Source organism: Eptatretus burgeri, chromosome 3 (assembly GCF_056783735.1).
Source record: "Eptatretus burgeri isolate ZD-2024b chromosome 3, Ebu_testis_v1, whole genome shotgun sequence".
Classification (NCBI taxonomy): domain Eukaryota; kingdom Metazoa; phylum Chordata; class Myxini; order Myxiniformes; family Myxinidae; genus Eptatretus; species Eptatretus burgeri.
The window spans coordinates 111,600,724-111,623,223 of NC_140963.1; the positions used below are offsets into that span (position 1 = coordinate 111,600,724).

General features: G+C 43.9%; 1 protein-coding gene across 2 annotated transcripts in view; it reads left to right on the forward strand.

Moving 5' to 3' along the window:
* Positions 1-22,500, forward strand: part of LOC147030734 (uncharacterized) — a 139,125-nt gene that overhangs the window by 29,575 nt on the left and 87,050 nt on the right. For both annotated transcript variants that reach the window (XM_085875091.1, XM_085875092.1), the window contains exons 5-12: positions 4,632-4,725; positions 10,088-10,179; positions 10,700-10,928; positions 11,126-11,251; positions 13,515-13,632; positions 13,892-14,030; positions 18,496-18,603; positions 19,905-19,974. In XM_085875091.1, coding sequence (XP_085731217.1) covers positions 4,632-4,725; positions 10,088-10,179; positions 10,700-10,928; positions 11,126-11,251; positions 13,515-13,632; positions 13,892-14,030; positions 18,496-18,603; positions 19,905-19,974 — 976 coding nt within the window. The remainder of the gene's footprint in view (positions 1-4,631; positions 4,726-10,087; positions 10,180-10,699; positions 10,929-11,125; positions 11,252-13,514; positions 13,633-13,891; positions 14,031-18,495; positions 18,604-19,904; positions 19,975-22,500) is intronic.

Below are 22,500 nucleotides of genomic sequence, written 5' to 3' on the forward strand. Positions count from 1 at the left end.
GATTCTGTGATTTTTTTTTTCCGGTGTACCAGCTTCGATTTCCATCGGCACACAAAATATCAGCTTTCTATGTTACCCGGAAGGTACCAATCTTGAATATCAATCAGTGAGTGAGTCAGTGAGTGGTTCGAAAGAGCTTTAGATATTAGATATAAAATGGCCTTCACAGCCCATACAGCTCCCATTCCCACCCCCCCTCCCAAATATGATAAATAGTAAATATCATTTTAAACTTACCCTGTGCGCTGACAAGCCCCCAGATATGACCTTCCCATCGGTGTTAAGAATCACCCAAACCAGAAGTGGTGTCCTCCTCTGGGAAGTTGCCTGAATGTTAGTAATGACAGAATCGTCTTTTCAATTGCAGCCATCCATTAAATTAATCACCAAGCTTGTCATGTTCACATGAGTTATTCCCGCAAGGTTCAAAGTCAAAGTCCACTCACTGACAGGGACGATCGGGGAGGTCGGATAGAATATGCCGGTCCACAGCCCGTCCACAGGTATGCATGGTCCCACATTGTCGGGAATTTTTGCAGTGAGGACTTCACGATATGAACTTTGTTGGCGAGTTGATCAGAAAGTTCTCCAAATGTTTCGCTGTGCAGAGGCACACCACTTTCTCTCAGGTACTTCTCCAAGTATTTTTGGCTTATTTTAGAAGCTTTGTGAGCTATTTTAGTTCACAATCTTAATCTCGCATGTACGATATACATTCCCTGCCCCGATGACCATTGTTGCTCGGCGTTTCTGCGAATATGCACCAAGCATTCTGGGGTGGATTACGTCATTTATGAAAGTCGTCTATTTGTGTGTGCAACATCTCAAAAAAGAAACAGTTATAACTTAGACAATATGGAGCAACATAGCCCCTTGAGAAAAAAAGGACAAAAATAATTGTCCCAACAAGACAACCCACAATATTGTTACACCATTCTGAAGTTATTGCATTTGGATGTCAGGAATGCATCACAAAAGAGAATATAGCTTTCCTATAATTGTCTTCTGGTATAGCAGATTTCACTTCACTAAACTGCTGTAATATTCCATGTCGTTTGTGTGAGGTTTTCCCGGTGTGTACCCCGGTCAGAATAGGTACACCGTATCCCTGCATGTCGTAAAAGGGTTGGCGTCAGGAAGGGCATCCGGCCATAAAAACATCGCCTCAAAAGGAAACCATGATGAGTAAAACTGATGGGCAGGGTACAACCCGAAGTACCCCGTGGGGGTCCTCACCCCCTCTCGTTAAAACTCAAGGTGGGGAACCCGATCGAAGCAAGGGAGGAAATTTTTCCATTTATGATGACCAATCGTCTGATGCCCCACGTGGAGATCGGTTTCTGAGGTTTGGTACATGGAATGTAGGGACAATGACAGGGAGATCTGGAGAAGTGGTTGAAACATTGGTCAGAAGAAGAGTGGACATATGTTGTGTGCAGGAGACACGGTGGAAGGGAAGTGGTGTGAGAATGGTGAAGGGAAGGCAGGGGCAGAAGTACAAGTTTATGTGGCAAGGATGCCCGGAAGGCGTGCATGGTGTTGGTGTCATGTTTTCTGAGGAGTTTGTAGACAGTGTAGTGAGTGTGACTAGAGTGAGTGAAAGGTTGATGATGGTGAGAATTCTGATCGGAAATCTCTTGGTGAACGTCATCTCGGGATATGCCCCGCAGGTCGGTCGAAGCGATGAAGAGAAGAACATGTTCTGGTGTGCGATGGAGAAGATGATGGAAAATGTGAAAGATGAGGAAGTTGTTGTGGTTGGAGGAGACTTGAATGGACATGTGGGAAGGAGTCCAGACGGTTTTGAGGGAGTCCATGGGGGTTATGGATATGGTGTGAGAAATGGAGAAGGTGAAAGGATCTTGGAGTTTGCTGATGGAGCTGATTTGTTGCTCTGTAATACTCAATTCCAGAAAGCGAATAATAAGCTTATTACATACACGTCAGGTGGGTTGACGACAACCATTGACTACCTGATGGTGCGTCAGCGAGATAGGGGAAACCTCCGGGACACAAAGGTGATCCCAGGGGAGGAGACTGTTTCGCAGCACCACCTGGTTGTCTGCGATATAAGGGTCAAAGGTGCGCGGAGAATTCGGCGGGTGAAGTACCAACCGAGGATGAAGGTGTGGAGGTTGAAAGAGGCGACAGTGAAGGAAGCATTAAAAGAGAGGCTGAGTATGGTTGAAGATGATGTGGTTGAGCTTGAAAGTGGTTGGATGTCAATGAAAGCTAGTCTATTGGGAGCCGTTGGTGAGGTATGTGGATGGACAAAAGGACCACCGAGGCACTCGGAAACATGGTGGTGGGATGATGAAGTTGGAAAGACGATTGAAGAGAAGAGGAAGAAGTTCAAGGAATGGCAAAAGGCAAAGGATACGGTGGAAGAAGAGGCAGCACATGAAAGTTATAAGGAAGCCAAGAAGGCTGCAAAGAAAGAGGTTGCAAAGGCGCAGGAGGCCCATAGGAAAATGTTTGGAGAATGCTTGGATTCGGAGGAGGGTAAGAGAGCGGTATTCCGGATTGCAAAGCAGATAGCGAGAGAGAGATTTGATGTGACGGGGGTGAGTTGCTTGAAGGATGAAGTGGGACAAATTGTTGTGGATTCAGATGGAATTAAAGGAAGATGGAAGAGATATATGGAAAGGCTGTTGAATGTAGAAAATGAATGGGATAGAAACATCGAGAGTAACCCAGTTTTAGGACCAGCAGAGAAGATAACTGAGAAGGAAGTTGAGGAAGCTAGAAGAGCAATGAAGAGTAGAAAAGCAGGAGGGCCGATGGGAGTTGTGGGAGATATGTTGAAGGCAGCGGGAAGTTGGGGTATGAAGAGAATGACAGAGATCTGTAATCTGGTGGTGAAAGAAGGCCACATTCCATTGGATTGGGAACTGAGTACCCTCGTCCCTCTGTACAAGGGGAAAGGTGACCCTCTGGACTGTGGCTCCTATAGAGCAATAAAGTTATTGGAGCATGGAATGAAGGTATTGGAAAGGGTGTTGGAGAAGAGGATAAGGAAGAAGGTAAAGATTGACGAAATGCAGTTTGGATTTATGCCAGGAAGAGGAACGACAGATGCAATTTTTATTGTAAGGCAGTTGCAGGAGAAGTACATGGAGAAGAGGAAGAAGTTGTTTTTTGGGTTTGTTGATCTGGAGAAAGCATTTGATAGGGTCCCACGCGAAGTAATGGCATGGGCATTGAGGAAGTTAGGAGTGGAGGAATGGTTGATCAGAGTAGTGATGGCCATGTACGAGAGAGCACGCACAGCTGTGAGGACGAAGGATGGGAACAGTGGTGAGTTTGAGGTGAAGGTGGGAGTGCACCAGGGGTCGGTACTAAGTCCACTTCTATTTGAAGTTGTGATGGAGGTGCTGGCTCGGAGGGTAAAGGAGGGTTTACCTTGGGAGCTGCTGTATGCAGATGATCTGGTGTTGATTGCAGAGAGTATGGATGGACTGAAGGAGAAGATGAACAAGTGGAAGGAATGTATGGAGGCAAAAGGTTTGAAGGTGAATATCGGAAAGACGAAGGTGATGGCAAGTGGTAAAGCATGTGGTGAGGTGGAAAGGACTGGGAAGTGGCCATGTGCTGTGTGCAGGAAGGGTGTCGGAGTGAACTCCATTCAGTGTACAATGTGTGCTGAATGAGTTCATCGAAAATGTAGTGGGGTGAGCGGGTCATTAACCAGTGTGGCAGCTACATTCAAGTGTAAGGTGTGCATCGAGGGAGCAGCAGATGAAGGAATTGTTGAGTTAGATCTTGGAGATGGTGTGAAGCTGGAAGGGGTGAAAACATTTTGCTATCTCGGAGACATGTTGAATGGAGAAGGTGGATCAGACTCTTCGATGGTTGCGAGAGTGAGATGTGCATGGAAGAAGTTTCGGGAACTGAGTGGTGTGCTGACAAAGAGGGGAGTATCGTTGAAGCTGAAGGGAAAGGTGTATGCTTCATGTGTGAGGAGTACGATGATTTATGGGAGTGAGACATGGGTACTGAACATGGAGCAGCAACAAAGGCTGGAAAGAGTGGAAATGCGAATGGTTCGGTGGATGTGTGGAGTATCGTTGAGAGAGAGGAAGACAAATGATGACCTGCGGAAGATGATGGGAATAGAGTCTGTGATGGAGGTTGTGAAGAGAAGCAGGTTGAGATGGTTGGGTCATGTGTTCAGGAAGGATGAAAGTGACTGGGTGAGAGGAGTGTTGGAAATGAGTGTAGTCGGAAGTAGAGGACGGAGAAGACCGAGAAAAACTTGGCTAAATGTGGTGGAAGAGGAAATGTGGGCAAGGGGATTAAGAAGGGGAGATGCAGAAAACAGGGTAAAGTGGAGAAGATTGTCATGGGGCCCGCAAGGCTAACCCCCGCTTTAGCGGGGAAAATGGCCTTTAAATGCGTGCGTGTGTGTGTGTGTGTGTGTGTGTGTGTGTGTGTGTGTGTGTGTGTGTGTGTGTGTGTGTGTGTGTGTGTGTGTGTGTGTGTGTGTGTGTGTGTGTGTGTGTGTGTGTGTGTGTGTGTGTGTGTGTGTGTGTGTGTGTGTGTGGGGGTATATTTTTCACCTGGATGTACATTTAAGTTTCAGAAAATTCTGTAATTTTCTGTCAAGTTTATTTCCAATATATTTTCCATAGATTCAACTTTGCACCAGTTACCGGAATAAGATGTGTGGTTTATGTGGAAACTACAATAACGTCCCTGATGATGAGTTCGCTTCCTTCAAAACAGGTAAGGTAGCATTTTACACACAATGCTCTTGACCATGTAAGCATGAGCTCATCTATTACACAATATCATCCCAACAGGGTAAACTAAGCTCAGTTAATCTCTTCTACATAACCCTCTATAAAAGGTAAAAGCTAAGCCGGTTTCTTACACGCAACGTTCCTGACAAGGTAAGCAAAGCTAGTGTCTCATTCACCACCCTCTTAATGATGTTAGAGTTTGTATACACATTGCGTAAGGGATGCCTCCAGGAAATATGTGACTTGCACAACCCAAGATGTAATCAGTGGAGTTTGATCGAATGTTTTGCATTTTAAAGCTGATCTTTATCTTGCTGATATTGTCATTAAGGTAAAAAAAAACATGTGTCCAAGAGTGTCACTGTAAAATGCAGATTTGAACAAAGCTGTTCCTTAGGTGTTCTTGTTACTTCCACCACTGAAGGTGAAGGAGGTTATGTTCTCACCCATCTCTGTCTGTTTCTTTGTTTGTTTGTCTTTGCACAGTATATCTCCAAATGTTGTGGACGGATCCAGATGAAATTTGGTGGACAGGTTGGGTGTGTGACAAGGACGAATTGATTATATTTTGTTGAAGATCCGGATCCAGATCTGACGACTAGAATTTTTAACGCGATTCTTCACCATTGAGAGATAAGGTTAAAACGATGTTGGGAAACCGTCCTCATGGAGTACAATGAGGGGATCAGGACCAGGTGTGAGCAAATTAGCGAAGAAGCAGAAGGTTTGGAGGATAGAAGAAGTAGGGCAAGGTATTCCTGGGGATTTCAGAAGTTTTGTGTGAAAGGACATCAGGAAAGCGTACATCATCGACGGATAGAAACCAGGTTGGGTAGACGGATGAAGTAGCGAATGCAGTTTGTGAAAAGGAGGTTTGGAAGAGGATAGAGAAGATCAAGGACAGAGAGAGAGAAAATCAGATGCAGGATTGATGCCCTTTTTGAGCAAAAGAAGAAAGCAGCAAGTGGAGCTGTGGAAAATGTGAGGAATGATATGGAGGAGGAGGTGTACAACAAGTTGGAAGAGGATGGTGAGAGGAAGGTGATTTATAAACAGGCTCATGACAGAGATGAGGATAGTTAGGACATGAATTGGGGGGGGGTGGGGGGGGTGATTAAGGATGGTGGCGGGAGGCTAGTGACAGAGGGGGTTAGTGTAGTAGATAGTAGAAAAATCATGCAAATTATGATACAAGCATCAAATTTGGCATTTCTGTTCTGCAGGGCTTTCTGATCAAATCTGCCCGATTGGCCATTTGAAAATCCAAATTTTGAAAAATTTGAAGAAAAAAAAACTTCAAAAAAATTTGAAGTCACAGCTGGCTGAAATTCTTGAAGCGCAAGTGAACATCCCAGACAGAGAACCAAGGGGACATGCAGTCATCATTGATGGCTCAGCACTTATCAATGCCCGACCTCCACGCACTTCAAAGATATTTGATGACTATGCTAAAGAAGACAACATCCCAAAGGTGGAATCCTATGGTGCCAGGTACGAGAGGGTGGACGTAGTGTTTGATGTGTACAAGAAGTCAAGTCTGAAGTCCGAGGCCAGGTCGAAAAGGGGGCAAGGAATCAGAAGAAGAGTGACAGGAACCAGTAAGACCCCAATTAACTGGAGAAGCTTTCTTCGAGATGACAGCAACAAGACTGAGCTGTTTCACTTCCTTGCGGAAAAGATGTGTGAAGCACAGACGACAAGCACAGTCATTGTCACAAAAGGAGAAGATGCCATTAGCAACACAAGGAAGTCACTGGATGCTGTGTCTCCATGTTGTCATGAAGAAGCTGACACTCGAATATTTGTACACGCCAGGGATGCAACGACGGATGGTAGCAAGTCCATTAGCATAAAGGCTGATGACACGGACGTACTGGTCATAGCAATATCTGTACTGCCATCCTTACAGGAACTAGGTCTTGAGACCCTGTGGATTGCCTTTGGCCAAGGATCCAAGGCGCGATGGATTCTAGTCCATGAGGTAGTTTCTGCAATAGGGCCTGAGAAAGCTAGAGGGATCCCATACTTCCATGCGTTCACTGGATGTGACGTCGTGTCTGCCTTCCTCGGTAAAGGGAAGAAAACTGCATGGCAGACTTGGAATGTCTTTGATGATGTTTCTGAAACATTCACCAATCTCAGCCAGCATCCAACATTGATTCGTGATCTTGACTTTTTTTTTTTCAAATTTTTCAAAATTTGGATTTTCAAATGGCCAATCAGGCAGATTTGATTGAAATCCCCTGGAGAACAAATGTGCCAAATTTGATGCTTGTATCATTTGCACGATTTCTCTCAAAGATTGCTGTTATCTGCCCCGCTAGGGGGGCATAATTGAAGGTTTGAGAAGGATATTTGGGGGAGCTGTTGAACCATGGAGGGGGTAGTGGTGAGCTGGAGTAACCATGTTGTGTAGGGGGGAGAATGCCATTGGTGGGGATCACAGAGGAGGGGAAGTAGACATCATTGAAGCGGTTGGAGAAGGGAAGGAAGAGCGCCAGGCATTGATGAGGTGGGCACAGGGACAATACTTGCATTGGGAGAAGTCGAAGTCAGTTGGACGAAGAGGCTGTTGAATGCATTATAAGAGAGGGTTCCATTCCGGAGGATTTGAGGACAGGGTTAATTGTGTGGTATGGAAGGGGAAGGGTGATGCTCAAGATCCGGAGAAGTACAGGCGATTTACGCTTCTAAGTCATGTAATGAAGGTGCTGGAGAGGATTCTTGATGGGAGGATAAGGAAGAGTGTGGAGATGGCGATCAGAGAAGAGCAGCAGGGGCTTAGAAAGGGTAGGGGTGATCGATGGGATGTTCGTGCTGAGACAGCTGGTGGAGAAGAGGTTGGAGATGTAAGGTGAAATGACTTTGGGATTTGTGGACCTGGAAAAGGCCTACAACACTGTCCCGAGAGAGATGGTGATGGCGACACTGAGGTGGATGTTCGTGCTGGAAGCAGAAGTTAGGTTGGTGCAAGGGATGTACAAGGGGACAAAGGGAAGAGTTATGGTTGGTCCTGGGATGTCTGATGAGTTCAGTGTGAACATCCATTTGAGGTTGGGAAGCACTCTCAGCCCACTCATGTTTATCATGGTAAGCAAGACGGTGAACATGAGGGGTAGTATGGTGAGGATGTCTGTGGACGATCTGGCTGTTGTGGGCAGGAGATGCAGGAAGTACTAGGGGAGTGGAAAAAATCATTTGGGAAACATGGGCTGAAGATGAGTGTGGAGAAGACTGAGGTGATGTGGGTCAGGCAGCAGACAAAATATATGGATACCAGGTTGGAGGGGAAGGACATCAGACAGGGAAATAGATTTGAGTATCTGGGGACACAGTAACCAGGGAAGGTAAAGCAGAAGCAGAAGTGCAGAGAGCGATTCAGATGGGTGTGAATGTGTGGATGAGGATGGAGGGATTAATGGCAGACAGAAAGATATGAGGGAAATATAAAGGGAAGGTTCTGATGTCATGTGTAATGCCGGCCTGCCTGTATGGTTTGGAAAAGTTGGCACTGACAGACAACAACAGAGGCTGCAGGTTTATGAGAACTGGGTCAGGAAAATTGCAGGAGTGAAGAGGTTGGAGAGAAGGAGGATGGATGAACTGAGGGAGGAGATTGGAGTGCAGATGAGCTTGTCTGGTAGATTGGTGAAATGCTGGCTACGATAGGCTGGACACTTGGTGCAAATGGGGGGAAGAGAGAATAGCAAAGAGAGCAGATACGTTGAGTGAGCAAGGTATGTGAGTGAGTAAGGAAAAGAGGTAAACCATGGTTGAGATGGGAGGGTTGTGTGAGGAGGGATATCAATAAGTTTGGGGTGCTTGGAAAGTAGAGGAGTTGGCCGAGGACAGAGGGAGGTGAAGGAGTATCATGGTCGAGGCAGGGCATAAGCTTGGTGCCATTGAACCTCACCCCTTATGAAGAGAAGAGGAGGAGAAGAAGAAGAAGATATATTGAGAGGGTTAGCAGGATGGCCAAGAGATATGCATACCAGCATCTAAGCTGTCTAACATTAGTTTGAATCCCATCCCAGCTATAAACTATTATCCTGGTGTTTCGCAGGCAGACTGATTAATAAATCTGTGCTGTGTCTTGGATGGATGTTAAGCTCGGTGTCCCATCTGCCAGCATTTGTCGGTGGATGGTTAAGATCCCATGGTATCCTTCATGAAGAGTCGGCGAGCTATCATCGGCACCCTGAACAAATTAATAATTCCTGCCATAACTTTTTTTTAATGGAAATTGCCTCAAACGAGGCAAAAAGCCACTCTGGGTAAGGGGCTGAGGGAAGGTTAGATAAACATAAAGATAAAGCAAAATAAAATAAAAGAAAGAGATAAATACCAAGAAAACATCCAAGGCACAGGAAGAAGTAGTCAGGTGAAATGCAATGTCACCTCAAAAGTGTAGGAAGTTGTTATTGACATTCCTCTGAAAGCTGGGTCGATCGTAGGATAATGGGAAGCACGTTACAGGTAGTGTATTCCAAAGCGAGACAGCACGAGGGATAAAACATAGCCTTTCACTCTGCACTTTGGATCAGTTCGAGTGCATGGGTGTGCAGAGATGGCAAACTGAGTCTCGTGTCCAAGCAATTGTACAGGAGCAACCAAGTTACGAAGTCCAGCAGAACGTTTGCCATGAAAATATCTGTAGAACAAACTAAGAGTGGCAACTGACCTACGGTGAGAGATTGGATGAAGAGTTGAACCCATCTCCGCACCAACCAGGTTAACGATGCGTATCTGGAGCCTATCGAGTGAAGATAAGTGGCTGCTTGGTGTTCCAGCCCAAATGCGGCAACAGTACTCCATGAGGGGACGTATAGTTGTCTTATACAGGTACAAAACAGTATCAGGAGGTAAATACCTCTGCGCTCGATAAAGACAATCAACTCACTTGGAAGCAACACCAGAAATGTACTTATCCCAACGGAGGTCAAAGGAGATGTTCAGATGATTCTGTTAAGGTTGAAGATCCCGTGTGCACAGAGGGAAAGACCTGTTGGACAACAATTTTGTGAACATCCCACAACAAAAGTAAAATGCCAAAAGATGTCGTGATGGTAATCCATAAGAGGATTGTGATGTCGTATCATGGAAGTCGTCATAATGTGGAGTCATTCCTGTCTTGTTTGTTGTATTTTTTGAGATTTCATTCCTCTATGTTTTTATATTTTACACACACACACACACACACACACACACACACACACACACACACACACACACACACACACACACACACACACACACACACACACACACACACACACACACACACACACACACACACACATTTGAGTGGGAACTGATCGAGACAACTCTTTGTGATCTTCCTCTAGATTTGGACTATGTTGCACATCATACAGTGAATGATGCAAATAAATGTGAAGACATGTTGGCTGACGAAGAAACAAAGTGTAACATCACAAAGGTATGAAGAGAATGAGAAAATCATATAAAAATCTGTTTAAACATCGGATTATACAGCTACTTACAACAGGAAGTATTGTCACGCACCTCCGAATGGTAGTTTGTAATGCCCTGAGGACGGAGCTCTTATAACGCAGGCTCACATGACTATTCGGGTCCATCGGATACACACAACGAAACACTAAAGGAACTTTGACGCAGGAGGCGGCCATTCAGCTCATCATGTCTGTGCTACATCACACCATATTGATTCAATCGAACAGTTTATCAACTTAAATTCACTTGAGGAAGGAGATTATATTTCATCAATAAAAGTCAAATGAAAATGTAAAATAACCAATGAACAGCTTTTAAAACGCAGCGTGGGAAGCGGCCGCCTTCGAAGAAGATCGAAGAAGGAGATGTAGAATAGTCTGAAAATAAATTTCCAGCATCAAGTCGTTGGTGCCACACGAGTTTGTTAAAATGGTGATTCCTGACAATTTCTAATCAGTCACAATTTGGTGTGTTTGTGCCTGCAGGGGGATTTCCTTGTTGATTTGCTTAACAAGACATGTCCTCTAAAGGATGTCAGGAAAACATTGGAGCCGAGGCTGTTGGAAGATGCCTGCAATTTGAAGGATGATCTGCAAGTCTACAAAGAGTGCCTGCAGAACTCGAGTTGTGCTCTCTGTGACACTATTGCAGAAGCAAATCGCTCCTGTGCTCATCAAGGGTATTTCGTGAACAGCCTGCCTCCACAATATTGCTGTGAGTGGTCCGACACTTAGATTCTTAGAAGGTAAATTGTAAAATAGAGGAAAGGTGTGATAAGATGCCATTCCTCCTCCGCCATCACTTGCATGAAATTTTTAGGGCAGTGGCAATGGTGCTCAACTCATCAATGGTAGGGCATTAACTTATTAGTGCACTAAAATATTAATTTCAACTGTTTGCTGTACTCACAGCTGTCAGCTGCCCTGAAGGCCAACAATACAGCTCATCAGATGCTTCTTGCCAGGAAACTTGTTCCAACCCCAAATCTTCAAATATCTGTGTAGAACCACCCGTATCAGGGTGCGTCTGTCCAGAAGGTGAGAATGCATGTCAACTCTTTGCTTCAAGTTTTCAAGTCCTGGACTGTAATATAGGAACCATTGCAATACCTTTTGCTGGACTCAACAAGCCTCAATGCAAAAAAACATCAAAGCCTCAGGACTTGAATATTTATACCTTTCGTATACTTCCTTCATTACCACTGTAAAAAGACAAAACTCAGAAAGAGAGGGGAAAAAATGTGTTTTGAATCGACTTACTCCATAGCAATTTACTACCGAGGGTATATATCAGTTTATTTATTTTTCAATCTTGACCTTGCTAGCTTTTAGCAAAAAAAACGTCATATGAGCCCCCTAAATATTATGAAAATGGGGCCAGGTGAAGAGTTGTATCAAACATAATTGATTGAGAAACGGAAGGGAAGGCCGGAGGTTAAGGAAGAAAGGGAGGGAAGAAGAGGAGGAGTAGCAAAAGGAAAAAAAGTTTTGGGAGGAGAGGGAAGTGAAGGGATAACGAAAAATAATGAACATAATGCTTGGGGAGAGGTGAGGAAGGAGTCACACAATTAGGTAATTTATTTTGTTTTTAGGTTATTTCTCTGAAATAAGCTCATAGGTCCGGGTGTCTGGCCATCCGTCTGTCCGTATATGTATGTACGTCCGTTAACATTTGACTAAAACATCTTCTCCTCACAAACTACTTGACCGATATGGACCAAATTTGGTACGATGCATCAGGACAGCAAGGTATCGTGGGGTATGCTCCAAATCTCGATGCGCCACTTATAAAGGGTGTAAAAGGGGGGTTTTGCCCCAAATATTGGTATTTTATTTTTTAAATCTCAGAAACTGCCAGACAGATCCAGACTAAACTCACCACCAGGCATCGGAACCATGCCGTAACCTTAAGTTGTGTTTTGCTCTTCATGGCCGTATCTCCCCCGGAAAGAGAGCCACAGGTCCACTCCCCAAATCCCTCATTTTTACTAAAACATATTCTTCTCCGTAACTATCTGAGCAATGCAGACCAAATATGGTACAATGCATCAGGACAGAAATTTCTCATGGGGTTGTGCTCCCCATGACCATACCACTTCAGGAAGGGGACCATGGCCCCTTCCCCCTAATCCCTCATTTTCACCCTGCCAGTTGGGGAAATAACTATTAAAAATAACCATTGAAAAAATCATGGGAAGCACACATTTATCCATGTCACCCTCCACCAATGGTTATATCAGAACAAGCTGATTCATCACACGGTCATGGGTTGTTTAACCCTAATATGAGGCCCATTCATTATCTTTTTAGCGAGGCGCATATGGGCTTGATTAAACCTCACTAATCATTTTTATTCAATACATGAATCAATTTTTGGGGTCCCTCATCGTAATTAACACTCGACTCAAACAAAGCCAATGGAAATCTGACGCAACAACACCAGACAGTGTATAATAATCAGTGGAGGCCGATAGGCCGAATGTGTTAGGCCCACCAGAAAGCCAAGATTGCAGCCACATCATTTTGTTTGGGCCCCATGGTGGGTGGAGTCAAGCGACAGATGTGGGTGTGGTCTAGCAGCTGTCCGACCAATGGGTGTACATTTCAAACATTGACTCCAACAATAACCCCGACAACAACAACAAAACAATCAACAACAACAGTGCAGAAAGTGAAAATTCCTTTTGGTGGACTTGAAAGTTAGTGTCGCAGTTCCATCAGTACCCTTTGTATGATTCTATGACATCAGGGACCCTTTAAATTAAGCATGATGGACACTAAAGGAGCACATAAAATCATATATCGTAATACTTCTCAAAGCAATAGAAAAAGATATAATGGAGCACGGAATGAGCAGACAAACAACAACAACCATACCTATGATGACAACAACAGCAACAGCAACAGCATGTAATAAAAGATGCTTTTTTTGAGTTTTACTTCTTGTCCTTATTTTACTTCTATCTTATCAATCTTGTCCACCCCTTGTGTTCTTCCCGACCCCTCGTCATTACCCACATCCCTTGCTTGTCCATCCATCTATTTTATCACTTGGATAAAATATTTCCCCCTTCTTGTTCTGCTTTTCAGGTTCCTTTTGCTATGTTTCATCCTGATCCGTTCTGTGTTCTAACTTTTCCATGAGCCTTGATTCGCGATATAAAAAAAGTTTTGTAATCCATAATCTAATTTACAAAATGCCACCCAAACCACCAAGGACTTCACACCGATATGCATTTAATGCATTTGTATGTTTTTTCCCCATATGACGATGTATCTGATGTTTTGCGTATGACCATAGGAACCGTGTATGATGACATTCAAAAAAGGGGATGTGTCAAGAAAAGCCAATGCTCCTGCAGACACAAAGGTGAAGTCTACAACGTGAATCAGACAATTGAGTTGCACTGTCAGAGCTGGTAAGTTATTGTCAACATAGAATTTGTTTCATATCGTAATTTTTCGTATCGTAAGGATATTTCATATCAGCAAGAATGCTTGTTGTTGGAAATGAACTTGTTTCTATTGGATGCAAAGACTGTATAATACTTAGATTGAGAAATGAGGTCCACTTTGTAACCCCCATCAGCCAACCCCACTCCCGAATCTCATTTTTCAAAGTGTTTGAGAATTTAATCTCAAATTTCTCGAAAACCATACTGACGACAACTGATGCAGTGTGTGCACGAAGGGCACATGGAAATGTGACCAAAGGTCTTGTCCTAAGAATTGCAAATTGGAAGGAGGATCGCATGTGACCACCTTCGATGATTATGAGTATTCCTTCACTGGAAACTGCTTGTACTGGTTTGTAAAGGTAATTTTTCTTTGTCAATCTACCTGCATTTACAAGCTTGACTATCTTTCTGTCTGTCTCTATTTTGTGTCGATGACATGTTTTAGAGAATGGAGCTTTGAGATTGCTCATTGCTGTAATACAGCAATCTTGAAAATCACAAGAAGGAAGGATTTTTTTTTTCCTTGAACAGTAATTTTTTTTGTATTTTTTTGTTAACACAAAGTCAAGACTCGTGGAAAAGCGGCAACACTGAACAGATCAGAATGCAACAGAACAAAAACATCAGAGGGGGGGGGGTACAACCAGCAAGGTTGAAGGAGAAATAGAGAGGGACTTGGACAAATAATGCATGTGGGGAGGAATGGGGGTTGGGAAAGATGTGTGGTGTGGTCAAGATGGATACAGAAAGAAACTCTTACAAAAGAAAAACTGAAAGCTTCGAAGGAGCTGGGTGTGGGAGTGGGGAGTGTACATCGTCGTAGAAATAAATGTGAGACTTTACACAAGATGAAGTAACAAACTGTGACCTGAGACTTGCTCGAAACTTGTCTCGTGGCTTTTTGACATCTCTGCCTGACAAGAGTGTTCCTCTCTACAAAAATTTTTTTTTTAATGTTAAAATGGAAAATTAAATTCAAAAATAAAAATACATTTTGGGGGGAATTAAAAAAAAAATTACATGTTTTGTATGTATGTATCTATGGATATATATTTTATTTCTACAAGTGCATTCCAATAATATGGATATAGGTATGTATATATATATATATATATATATATATATATATATATATATATATATATATATATATATATATATATATATATATATATATATATATATATATATATATATATATATGGTGCTCACAGAAAACCAGGAAATTTGAGATTTTGAGATTTATTTTGCCGTATTTTACCATATCAATTAACTAACATATAATAAAGTGCATCTTTGTTTTACACTACATCGAAGTTTGCTTTTGTTTTGTTTTAAATAAACTGTACCAAATTTCCTGGTTTTCTGTGGGGTACCCTGTATGTATACAAATATATATACAAATATATATACAAATATATATATATATATATATATATATATATATATATATATATATATATATATATATTAATACTGAAGGGCCAATTTTGTGCTCCTCCTGGTGGTCGCATCACGTTTATCTCGGTACTGTGACCTGGACTGAAAGAGACTTCGTACCTGTAAGAGTGCATCGCACATAGTGGCAATAGTCAACTTTCAAATCTGAAGCAGAATAAACACTTTTCGTTTTACATTCGTTTACATGGCGACGTGTGACGTCACCGCTGAGAGGCGTCAGGACGTCATGACATCATCGGTCATTCGGTGACGTCATTACGTCTGCCGTCGACAGACCGTTACCGCTGAGAGGTGTAATTACACTCCTCGAAAATAGCGTCTGCAATGTAAAACCCTCTTCTGCACTTGCTGACTACCTCAGAATGTGAATTTGACACAAAAAAATGTAACAAGAAACATTGTATCTTCCATCTTTATATTAATACTGAAGGACCAATTTTGTGCTCATCCTCGCGGTCGCGTCACGTTTTTCTTGGTACTGTGACTTGGACTGAAAGAAACTTCGTACCTGTAAGAGTGCATCGCACATAGTGGCAACAGTCAACCTTCAACTCTGAAGCAGAATAAACACTTTTCGTTGAGATGGGGGCGAGAATTGAAGAGGCGGGGGCAGGGGATGAAGAGACGGGGGCAGGGAGTGAAGAGGCGGGGGGCGGGGGGTGAAGAGGGGGGGGGCAAGGTAAGCAAATTTTTGGGCGGGGGTAAGCAAATTCAAAGCAGGAAACGGGGGGAAATGGGGCGGGGGATGAGGTGAATTAGGCGGGGTTGAGTGTGAGGGGGTGGACAGGGGGACGGGGGCAAGTGGGGCGGGGAATCAAGAGACGGGGATCCGGGAGTGAAGAGGTGGGGCCGGGGTAATTAATTTTTTGGGCGCGGGTAAGCAAATTGAAGGTGGGGGGGAATGGGGCAGGGGCGGGAGATCAGTAGGCGGGGGCAAGCACGCCCTGTCCAGTCCATGTCCCTCAAGTATGGGTAAGCTGGTAAGAATGAACGGAATCCATCTGTGACGGGGCTTCGGCTCGTGTGTGTGTGTGTGTGTGTGTGTGTGTGTGTGTGTGTGTGTGTGTGTGTGTGTGTGTGTGTGTGTGTGTGTGTGTGTGTGTGTGTGTGTGTGTGTGTGTGTGTGTGTGTGTGTGTATATTGTTGCGAATTCGCGCCCGCCGGCGTGCGAACGGCCACGTGACTCGAATCGCGGCACGTCGCCCACCGGACGGACAATTCTGTCGTGACCCTCTCGGACTAACGCCGGGAGCTAGTCATGGGTGGGCCTTTCGGCCTCCCCACGATCGTGCCAATCGGCCACCCGCGTGGGATAGGGTTGTTCGCCAAACTCGACCTACCTAAGTACCCATGCGGATGGTAGACCGGGCGATCGCACCTCGCCGCAGGTCGACTCCAGACACGGGCCGCTTAAGCGATCCGTTCCGTGCTATCGGGATAACCGAGCGGTGTTATCGTCGGCCTCGACGGTTCCGATTAATTATCGGGCATATTAAGCCCACGACGAACCCGTTACGTGAAGCAAGATGGAGATTCAATTAAAGAAAAGACGAAGCGAAATGGGAAAACAGTTCAACATAATGCACATTTATTCCGCGGCACACGGAGAGCACACATATACAGCCAAACAGAATGCACATAAAGCAATTGCAACAAAAGAAACACAACAATGCAGATCTACAACCGAATACGCGTACACACGGCAACACTTACACAGTTTTACTTTACAGACGGCGCCAACAACACATTTACTCAAAAGCAAAAGAAAAGGCCACCCTCAAAGACAAGGGGGCAGACGGGGCCTGTGGGCCAATATTTGCGCGGGACCTGAAGGAGCGGTCAGGTCCGCGAGACCGGGTGGGTCCTACCAGCGTCTTCGTGATGAGCCGCAAATGTGGCAGCGCGGCGGTGCCCCAATTTCGTGCTCCTTCGCGGGTTTCGTTGGCACCGCTTGGAGTGGGGTGGGAACGGGGCCCCCTTTTGGCACTATCTCAGCACGGGGGAAAGGGGGAATTGTTGATGCTCTGGGGAAAGAGTATAGCTGGCTTGCTTGGGTCCCGTGACGAACGATTCCACTGCGACCTCGTCGCCGACCGCCGTCTTCCTTTCCTCGGGCCCGAGCTCCTCGGACTCTTCCCCCAATTCTCCTCAGTCGACTGCAGAAAACCACCTGGACGCCCTCGCCTCCCGACTCCACTCCACGCTCCAACCCGACTTGACTGCCTCGCAACAACAACTCTTGCGCAACAACTCTTCTTTCTCTCTGCCCCAAAACTCTCTTCGCTTTTCTGCCACTCTTCCAAAACTGACTCTACCCAGATTCGCCTTGCGCTCGGCGCTTTGTAGGCTGGCAGGAGAACCCATATGCAAATTACCGGATCCGGAAGAGCTCGGGGGCGGAGTCACGCTCGCCCATTGGACGGAGAAAAAGGGGCGTGAATCTCCCCTGATTCTAGAATTTGCATATCTCGATTCCACACAGACGCGCCTGGAGGCGGGGCCAAACCGCCCCGTGCTTGCTGATTGGACGGATCAGAAGTGGGCGTGTAGCATTCCTGATCCAAATTCTCCTCGGAAAGGCCGCATTTTGCAATCGCGGCTCGCCGTGTATCTTGTACGAGCCCAGGACAGCCCGACGCTCGGTGCTCACATGTGGTGCGGTAATGGCCGCAGAATGAGAGAGGTGAAGGTGGTGGAGGGTTTATGGTGGTGGTTTATGGCCATGGTGCCGTTTGAAATGGCGGTGATGCGATGTTTGCGGGAGCGAGTTGTGAAGGTAAAGATCGTGGCTGTTGGCGTTGTTGTTGTGAAGCGGCGTTGTAGTTGGTGGTTGTTGTGTGATGGCTGTTGAGACGTGGTTGGTTCAAAATAAAGATAGAACAGAAAAACCGCTATCTCAAAGCGTCGCAGCCCGAATTAATCACATTTATTCCCTCTAAACAACGGGTTTGGGGCTAACTACACATGTACTTACAGAGATATCTCACCTACGGGACCTGAATGGTGGTTTGCGAATTTCCACAACCGCAACAATATACAGTGTGTGTATTGCTCCATTGTTCTCATCCCCACTCCTCCAACACCCCCCCCTCCCGTCCACAACTCTTTTCCTTCTCCATTCGTGATTTGAATTTGTGAACCTGTTAGATTGCATTGCCATGTTGTGGACTGTTAGTGTTGCATCGGTCTGCTTGATTGCCCAAATAACCTCCTCTGTCATCTAACGTCCTGGTGTATTCTTGTGATTTGATTTGTGTGATAAAATATTCATAAAACGAAAAGGTGGGCTGGAATAGGGAATGTATTTGTTGATGTGTGCTTGTAAGTACATGAGGTTGAACAGCCCTGACACTCTAATTGCAGTCTGATGCGGGATTTCAAAAGCTTGATGTGATCGTCGACATACGCATTTGTGGAAAACGAGAATCCTGTATCTACGGTGTCACTCTCCTGACAGACAATTTTGAAGTGGTAAGATTCGAGTTTGCATTGATGCCATTTCTTTATCTTGTTGGTTCTTTGTGTCCCTTGGTGAGGCTTAACAGGTGGAACACAATATCTCACTGTGCTACTATATGTTGGCTATTTTTGCTTGTTTGCATACATGCTTGTTCATGAAATATTTGAAACTTCCCTTGTCAAATTGTACATTTTATTATTCGCGTTTGATGTTATTTTGAGGGCTGACAGGATGGCCTCGATTTCGAAGTACACGCACTGGCCTCTAAGGTGCCAAGCATGTGTTCGAATCCCGACCCAGCTATAACCTGTCATCCTGATGTTTCACAGGCAAGATGATTCATCAATGTATGTGCCGTCCCTCCAATGGATGTTAAACTGGGCGACCCACCTGCTCGCATTAGTTGATAGGTGTTAAAGATCCCATGGTGTTCTTCGCAAAGAGTAGGCAAGCAATTGCCGGTACCCTAAACAAATTCCAAATTATTGACCTAACTTCCTGTATTGGAGTGGTGACCTTTCCAGGATTGTAACCCTCATCATGGAAATTGCTTTGGCAGCACCAGCACTCTGTATAGACCAGGATTTATGTATGATCAGTTATTTTGAATAAATTAGGAAAGTTTTGCTGTGGTGACATTTTATGAGCTCTCACTTTCTCGTGTTTTAAATTGCAAGATATCAAACTTCTCCTTGGGTGATTCTCTGCCCTTCGAGACGATGATCACATCTTATCGATTGCATTTTTCCACTGTAAGAACTCCTCTTCCAAGGCACTAGACACAATACTCCAGCAAGTCTTCAAGAATTATGCAAAAATTTTTTTTTTATTTTTGTGTTCCATGTCCACCTGTGTTCTTCCATTCCATTGCTGCCAACCTTTAATTCCTGTTTTGTCAAGTTCTCCAATGAGCCTAAGTTTGCCTTTTGTATATGCAATTATTCTGACTTGATATCCTCTGCACCATTGTCGCGAGGTGATTTAACAACAGCAGCACATCACTGCCATCCTAAACAACTACCTGGGACCCTCTCCAGGCCATAAAGAGCAAACTTAGGTGGAAAGTTGATGTTAACAACAATTAATATGATAGCTTCGTCCAATACCTCCCCGTTGGGAGGGGAAGGCAGGGTGGGAGTGAATTCGCAATGATTTTAAGGAATGCCTCTGCTGTTCATTTAACCAAGTCTTATCTCAGGATGAATATCGGAAAACTGCTTTCCTCTTGATTAATAAGACATAACAGCAAGGAATGCATTTTTTGGTATTACATTTCCTAATACTGCAGTTATAATGTGTGAATGTTCCACAGGTGTATACATCCGATATGGAGAATAAGGTGGAGGTGAATGGCAGTTCCAGAATACTGCCTTTTTCGACAGGTATCTTGAGCATTGTGGCTATGATACCTACTAGCACATTTTAACCCTCATATTCGATCTTTTCCAAACTGTCCTCCTGTCATTAATCTCTCTTTGCACTCAGCCAGAAATCCATAACTTGTTGCTCTCCCCAAATCAGGGGTAACTGCTGACCTCTTTTTGCTGCCTCATCCCCTGCCGATGGAATTATCTCCCTGAATCTCTAGAGTCATCTTCTAATCTTTCCTGAAATATGACTATAGACATCAGTATGTCATGGTTTCCCCTATTCCTATTCCTGGAATCTGCTTCTCTCATTAACTTTTCACTGTATCGAGCTGACCTGGACTTTTGTACATTTAAATGAAAGGTTTTATCAACTGAGAGTTGACAAAAGAGTGTTAATCCCTGTTAAGAATTTGAAAGTATAGTGAAGGCACAAAGCTGACATTTTTTGTCATATTGAAATGAAAGACAAAGAAGGAACCCGAATAATTATGAGCAAAGATGGTGTCATCAGGAGGAACGTGGATAGGATTCGGGTTTCAACCGCTAATCCACAACCCTCAAACCCATCCAGATGCAGCCAAGTGAGCCTCACGGAAAAAAATTCTGCAAGAATTCATTTCTCCTGAGAGAGATAGATAATGAAAGAGAGGAATATAGATATAAAAGAAAAGAAAAAGCAAGCATACGAATGAATATAGAGAATTATCATATATATATATATATATATATATATATATATATATATATATATATATATATATATATATATATATATATATATATATATATATATATATATATAGCTGAGTTCGTGTCTGTGGGTCTGTCCTTCTGTCTGTCAGTGGGTCATAAGCACCGCCCATTCTACAGGCCACTCCCTCCAGCCATCCTGAAATCACCACCATATTTTTCTCTGCATGTAGCTCAGATTGTTTTTGAGGCCTCATGTACATTTGAAGATTGGACAACGCATCTTCGCTCATTAAATGAACATACCGTTTTGAGGAAAAAATTCTGGTATACCAGCATGCTGGTATACTGTGTCGGAGTGGCGACCCATCCAGGATTGTGCCCAATAGCCGAGGAGACTGCTTAAGCAGCACCAGCGCTCTGCACAGAGTATGGTCCCAATCTCCTCTCCCACTCATATTATCCCTGCATGACCCTCAAAAATGTTCATGCTGATGAGATGTAGCATTCTCCATATGCAATTATGACGTCATAATGAAGGCACCGATGATGTCATAAAAATCACACTTATTGCCCAAGATGAGTACTTACTGTGTGCCAAGGTTCAATTTTTTTCTTGATGTGGTTTCAAAGATGCAGCGGTCCAAAGATTTTCCGTTTTTCCAACCTGGCTGCAGCACCACGTGACCTATGACATCATAATTATTTTTAAGTCATTCTAAATGAGTAGTTGCACCTATGGTAAAAATTTCGTCTCAATCCGACAAGCAGTTGCAGAGAAAAACACAAAAGTTCTGTGCGGACAAACAAACAGACAGACACATGAAAAATCACCCAGAGAGCGACACTTGGCAAAACAGCACAAAGCAGAACGGCACTCGGTAGAGTGCATACCTCTGCCAAGTGGAACAGCACATGTTTTGTATCCCTTTGAATTTTGACAGGCTCCACCCATCGTGTGCCTGGTGCTTAAAGGGTGGAGGAGGTCCTTGTGAGCCAACGGCCATCCATATCTAGTGCCCAACTGTGTCTGCGGACGTACGTCCTCCTGCAGTTGGGTTACTTTTTTATTAGGAGGTTGGTGGCAGGATTTTCACTCCAGCCACTGAAAAAGCCTTCACCCTGTGAAACATTCTAAAAATGCAAAAAAATCTGAAAACCCACTCTTTGGGAGTACCTCCTGTGCAGCTACCCTCCGCAGGGCAGCTCACTGGATGACAGGATTGGGGCAAAGCCTTTGGGACCCCCACTATATATATATATATATATATATATATATATATATATATATATATATATATATATATATATATATATATATATATATATATATATATATATATATATATATATATATATATATATGGGTATATATATATATATATATATATATATATATATGGGTATATACATATATATATATATATATGGGTATATACATATATATATATATATGGGTATATACATATATATATATATATATATATATATATATATATATATATATATATATATATATATATATATATATATATAGAAATATATATATATATATATATATATATATATATATATATATATATATATATATATATATTGTTGCGGTCTTCGCGCCCGCCGGCGTGCTGACGGCCACGTAACTCGAATCGCGGCACGTCGCCCACCGGACGGACAATCCAGTCGTGACCCTCTCGGACTAACGCCGGGAACCAGTCACGGGTGGACCTTTCGGTCTCACCGCGATCGAGCCAATCAGCCCCCGCGTGGGATAGGGTTGCTCGCCAAATTCGACCTACCTAAGTACCCACGCGGAGGGTAGACCGGGCGATCGCACCTCGCCGCAGGTCG